Raw genomic sequence first — 6,000 nt, forward strand, 5'->3', positions numbered from 1 at the left:
CAAATAATGTCCATTTTATATTTGTGGTCAAGAGACTGAAAACTAGTTAGAATATATTTAAGCTTTGATTTAAAGTGGATTGTGAAACCTCAATAATTTATTGACGTCAGTAAAAATACCGACAAAATATTTAAATATGAGTAACGTTAAAGACCTCATGAATGACGTCAGTTGGTCAATTTTGTTCCAAAATATGGATCCACGTGTATCAAAACTGCGTCAGACTTTTTTCCGTTATACTTTCGATCAACCGACTTGACCACATCCACTTATTTAAGGGTTGGGAAGAGCAAATAATAATCACAATTCTAAAACTGTTGTGTTAAAGATGACAAGTTATTTGACGTTCTGGTTAAGTGAATTTATTGTTTTACAGACAATATAGAATGTCAAACTATATGTCAAATTACAAATTTTAGATGATTTTCTGGTCACTGTTTTGACAATTTATTCAACGAACATTGATATTTGGGAGAAATATTACACATATTTTAATAGTGCCTATCTGTCAAGTTGACAATATAAACATTTTATTTTAAAAATGGACTCAAATAGACAGGTTCAGTAATAAACGTAAGAAATCAGTGATCTTAGGACCTGTTTTTGTCACAGTAAAACATCTTAAATCATAATTATTCCAAACATCCTTGTAAAATTTGTTTGTTTATTTAGCAACACCATCGAACAAGATGCGGAATCTACAAAATTATTTTTTTAGTTTTCATTGGTTCATGAACAGAACCCCTTGAGTAAAATTGCATACAGTTTTTATTCTTTAGTTTTATATTGCCCAGTTTCAGAATTTTGTATGTTCCTTAACAAACAAAGACAAAATTTAGCTCTGTTCAATTCACGAACTAACGAAATTATTATATTGACATTTAAATGTCACATATTTTAAAATAAGAACCTAACACTCTGTTCACATTTGACTTTCCTGTGGCAATCCATTTTGATGGCTTATAATTGTCACTTCCGATTGATAATTAAAAATAGCAGAATTTTTTAAATTTCTTAAAAAAATCTGTTGGAGTGACATGAAGTGATGAATTTAAGAATCAATTCTTTACTTAGGAAAACTACGTTTCTGCAAATTTCCGTTGTCATTTGGGAAGAAATGTCAATTTAACAATACAGTCTAGTTTATCTGTCATAGGTCAATTTTAAAAATAAATTTAAGCAGAACTATAGCCATCGCATTTTCATGAAGGTTTTTTTAAAAGACATTTTTCTACAGATCCAATTGTGACATATCTTCATTTTCTTGCAAAAAGAAACACTGTTAAATTCACAGATTTTAACAAAATTATCGATATATTGATGACAGAACTTAATAGCTGAATCACAAACACACTTCAGCTTCGACTTCGTCTGCGTTACGGTGGGCCTGCTTTAAGGTTGCTTTGAATGACATTTCTACTTTTTCATCCCTCCAAAGAGCAAATATTTTGTGTTGTTGACATTTTTTTAAAGCTGTTGAGCTGTCAGAAAAAGCAAATGTTCAGCTAATTGAACTAGAGCTTCCGTTTGGAGTCACATTACGTTCTTTTCCTTACGATTGTCAAACGAAACGTGAGGTCGAAGCTCCATTGTGATAGCATGCATTTAATTCCTATGGCTGAACTCGTAAACGTCAGGTGAACCCGAAGCTAAAGCGTGTATGTGATTCAGCCATAAATGTCACATAAATATGTGAACTTATAGCTATGAACTTTTTTAAGGCGATTTACTTTGACGTCTCATATATCTGTCAAATCATGAACCTTTAAAATTTAATTTAAAAAATCGGTTCAAATGGGCAGGTTTTGAAAAATTTTAAAATTGCAGATAATTCAGTTTTATGAAGAAGATAACTTGCAGAATGTCTCAATTTTTGTTAAACAGTCTTTTTCTGTGTACTGCCAAACTTAGGAACTTATATTTCCCTGAGCAGACAAATAAAAAAGCACTGTTCGATTCACGAAATTATTTTGACGATACTTAAATGTCACATGAATGAATTTAATAATTGAAAACTTGATTCCATTAAACTCTGTTGGACCGGCTCAGCTCATTTTCGTTAGATATTATAAATTAGAAAATAAGACATATAAATGCGGCAGGTATTTTGAAATTTCTTAAAAATAAGTAGTTAGAACGATTAAAATTATGAAATGTCAAAATGAGTTCAGAGAATCCGTCTTGAAATCTTAAATGCTTTGAAATTCATTCTTTCCCAACTAAATTTGCGAATTTATGAATTTTCATTTATATTTGAGAAGAACTATTCAAGAAATCTAAACAAAAATCAATACTTTGAAGTCTTTGCGTCAAGATTATATTTTAGAAATAGGTTGAAATAGGCAGGAATTAAACATTTCAGAGAATTAGACTTCTCCGTTTTATTAAAAGTTACTGTTGTGGAAACTCTATTTTGAATGGTTTCAGACGGGACGGATTTAAATCCAGAGATCTTCATTTCCTGACCATTTAAAGAGTTTGGATGACGAACAAATACAATCAGTAGCACTGTTCGATTCATGAATTAAACGAAAACATTTGACAAAACTTGGTTTAAGCTTTAACAAAAATAGGAACTAGGGATGAAGTTTAAGAAACTATTTTGTACGAAATTTTGCTCCAAAAATAATGTGAAAAAGTAAAAGAATTATTTTGGCGAAAAACGAAAGAATAGTCATATTCTTAACCGACGGTATATTGTTAGAAATATTGAATCACAAAATCACATTGATTAAAGTTTAAAAGTAGTTTATGTTACAACAAATCAATTTCGAAATGGTCAAAAGTCAAATTGCATTGTTCATTTTATTTGTCTAACTTATAATGCTTTAACATGTTTATGATTATTTGAAAGTTCTTAAAGTTTGTAAATTAATTAGCAAACACCATTTATATTCTTTCCAAATAAGTAGGTATACGAAATTTGTCAGAAATTTCCATTCAATCTTTATAGCAATCATCGTGCCAGCCTCGAATAACGAATTTATTGAACGGTTTTACCTAATAACCGCCAATTTAACTTGTCAAACTTGTTTCTCATTTGCATGAATTATTTAAAAGAATATAAAAATATCCGTCCATATACGATTGAAGATAATAAAAATTTTGAATTCTAAAATCACCCCTAAATCGTAATCGTTTCCTTTCGAGCTTGGCAGAACTTTAGAAAGCCAAAATAGCACAAATCATTGAGTTAATTAACCTTGTCTTTCATAAATTAGGTTAAATTTGTATTTTATTCTCAAAACTGATTTGAATTCGGAGACATTGGAATTATTCTAGAAACTAAACGAACCTTTTTGCAAACTCTGCTGTTGCTGTTGTTGTTGTTGAATTTGCTGGTGATGATGCTGATGCTGTTGGTAAAAATGATGATGGGCTGCTGCAGCAGCTGCAACCGCTGCTGACGATGTGAAATCCCTCCAAGGCTGCCAGAGTAAACTATTTGCGACATTTGTTGCATTGCTATGATGGTGACCATTTAAATGGGAACGATTGGCCGGATGATGATGCGGGTGTTGAAGATGTTGGTAATGATAGGGATTATTTATTGTCATGTTATGATTCGGCGGACTGCTGTTGCTGCTACTGCTGCTGCTGCTGGAACTACTGCTGCTGCTTCCACTGCTGCTCATGGGGCTGCTATTGCTGGTGGTCATACTCCTAAGTCGATGGTTAGAGCCCGCAGCGGCGGCTGCAACCCTTTCGATTTCTTTAATCCGATTGTAGTAGGTTTGTTCGAAGGCATTTAATATACGAAGGTATTCCATAGTTTAAGGGGTAACACACACTTTTTTGTTTTATTTTTATCTATCAAATTTTAATATCAACATAGAAGAAAAAACACCCACTTGTTTTTGAAATATTTTCGCACACTTATTTCATTACTTTCATTTTCTTGAGTAAATATGAAACAAGTCATAAACCTACGTTCACACTAAGAGACTTTAATCATGCAAGTGATCGATTAACTAATAACCTCGAATAAAAAGTGAACTTAATTTATAATTACACTGATTTTCGTTGTCTTACACGATCTTATTTGTTGCTAACTTAAGCACACACAAAATATTGCAGAACAAACTTTGTTAAAGGATTAAAGGTTTTAAAATAAAACTTCTTCAAAATCTAAGCTTGTGATCGATTTCGATAAGGGCACAGCGACGAAAGCGACGACAACGAGGTTAACTCCAAGTTTACATGTAGCAAAAGCAAAACTTAACGAAACAAAACTTTGTCAATTTTTGTACATATAAAAAAAAACTCAGGGGCTTAGAACTTTAAACTCAATAAGACGGATTTTATTTTGCCCACTTAGCAGTTTACGATTTTCTTATTGTTTTTGGTAATTATCGAAGAAGGAAACTCGAGACCAAAACACACGAAGGCAATAATTTTTCTTTTTTTTTTCGTTGGTTACCCAAAACACACAGAAAAATAAAACACAATAAGAAGAAAAATCCCGTGTCTAAGTAACAGAAAAGTCGTGCTCAACGAATGAAGGTATAAACATTAACTGAAGAGACTTAAGTTCTCTTGAAATGAACAACCGACCGATTTACCGACTACGACCACTTCCAAGATCCAAGACCAAGACTAACGACGACACGATGACGACGACGATGATCGGTTTGTTTTTCTTATTTTTGTTGTCTTTTTGCGTTTGTGTGTATCTTTGGTAGCTTGGGGACTTGTAACGTAAGTGAGACTTTTGGAGCAGGGTTGCCATGACTTGAACTAGCTCAATAGCTGAATTTAAAAAATGTGTAGCCCAGAATGGAAACGAAAAACTTGTAGTCCAAATGATAGCTCAAAATTTCAATAAAAGATCTTTTTAAAGCCTGGTTAAAATGCAAAGGGAAGTAAAATTTACATTTATTGTTCATTGGTAGCAATATTAACATATTTATCGATTTCCTTATAAAAAGTTTAAGATAAATAGCTCAAGGGCAAATTTGAGCTAATTAAAGCAAAAATATGATTGGGCTGTCATACTATGTTTTTTATTGGAAATTTTGAAAAAAAAGATTTCCCAACTTCCGATAAATATCCGAATCTGGCAAGCCTGTTTTGGAGTCTTAGCGAGTTAGTGTATAGGTTTTGGAGCTGGTGTTGGTTGTTATTGTATTGGTTTTGACTTTTACTCTATAATATTATAGGTAGTGCAATGTGGTGTTGAACACACATCTTTAAGGTTTGAGAGGGTTTTATACACCGTCGCGTCGTCGGGAGGCTTCATGGGGGCTTGAGAACATACAAAAACAAAAAAAAACAACAAAGTTTTAGATATACCAAAACTATCGAACGTCTTGTTAGTGAATGTAAACTAATTGAAGTCGGCACAGCAGCGTTTGCGCTCAATATAGAAATGGTTGTGTCTTGACGTGTACTCGTATTAAGTTTTTAAATCGTGATATTCGAAGTCGAACATCAGGCCAAATGTGTGCGAGAGTATTGAAAAGAGTTAAGAATTATTATTATTATTTTATTTCGTTTATTTTTTTTTATGTAGCAGAAGAAGGGAAAGAATATGGGAGGAAATGTTGAAAGCAGATTTCTTAAGAAGCTCGCAAGCTTATAGTGGAGCCGAGTTGTAGTAATGGTATTAATGTTACTATTGAGGGTTTTGATAGTTAGTTCTGCTACGAAGCCAACAAAATTGTGGAAATAATAGTTCAAAAGGTAAGAAATTCACGTAATCACAGAATTGAACTTTTAATGCAAATTGACAATTCTGAAGATCAGGGGTTTTAGAATAGAAGTTGACAGAATTATTCAAAAGTAGATTGAAGATAGACTTTTAGGCCTGTTTGCAGAAAGTTTGACGTTAACGTTTCCGCTTACATGAAAGCCTTGTTTATTGCAAAACATGTTTTAAAATGGTTATCCAATAGAAGGTTTAGTTTCGTTGTTTTGAACAGCGCGATTTGGAGTATTTTGCATTCTAGTCCAGCTCACACAACAACTGAAGCTAGCTGGCCATTACATCGTAGATACGTC

At 32.6% G+C, this 6,000-nt stretch overlaps 1 protein-coding gene across 1 annotated transcript in view; it reads right to left on the reverse strand.

Moving 5' to 3' along the window:
• LOC129938804 (mucin-2) overlaps positions 1–4,226 on the reverse strand; it is a 38,826-nt gene extending 34,600 nt beyond the window's left edge. Inside the window, exon 1 of the mRNA XM_056046572.1 lies at positions 3,296–4,226. Coding sequence (XP_055902547.1) covers positions 3,296–3,770 — 475 coding nt within the window. The 5' untranslated portion in view covers positions 3,771–4,226. The remainder of the gene's footprint in view (positions 1–3,295) is intronic.
• Positions 4,227–6,000: the final 1,774 nt, after the last annotated feature.

This window comes from Eupeodes corollae, chromosome 1, assembly GCF_945859685.1.
Source record: "Eupeodes corollae chromosome 1, idEupCoro1.1, whole genome shotgun sequence".
NCBI lineage: Eukaryota > Metazoa > Arthropoda > Insecta > Diptera > Syrphidae > Eupeodes > Eupeodes corollae.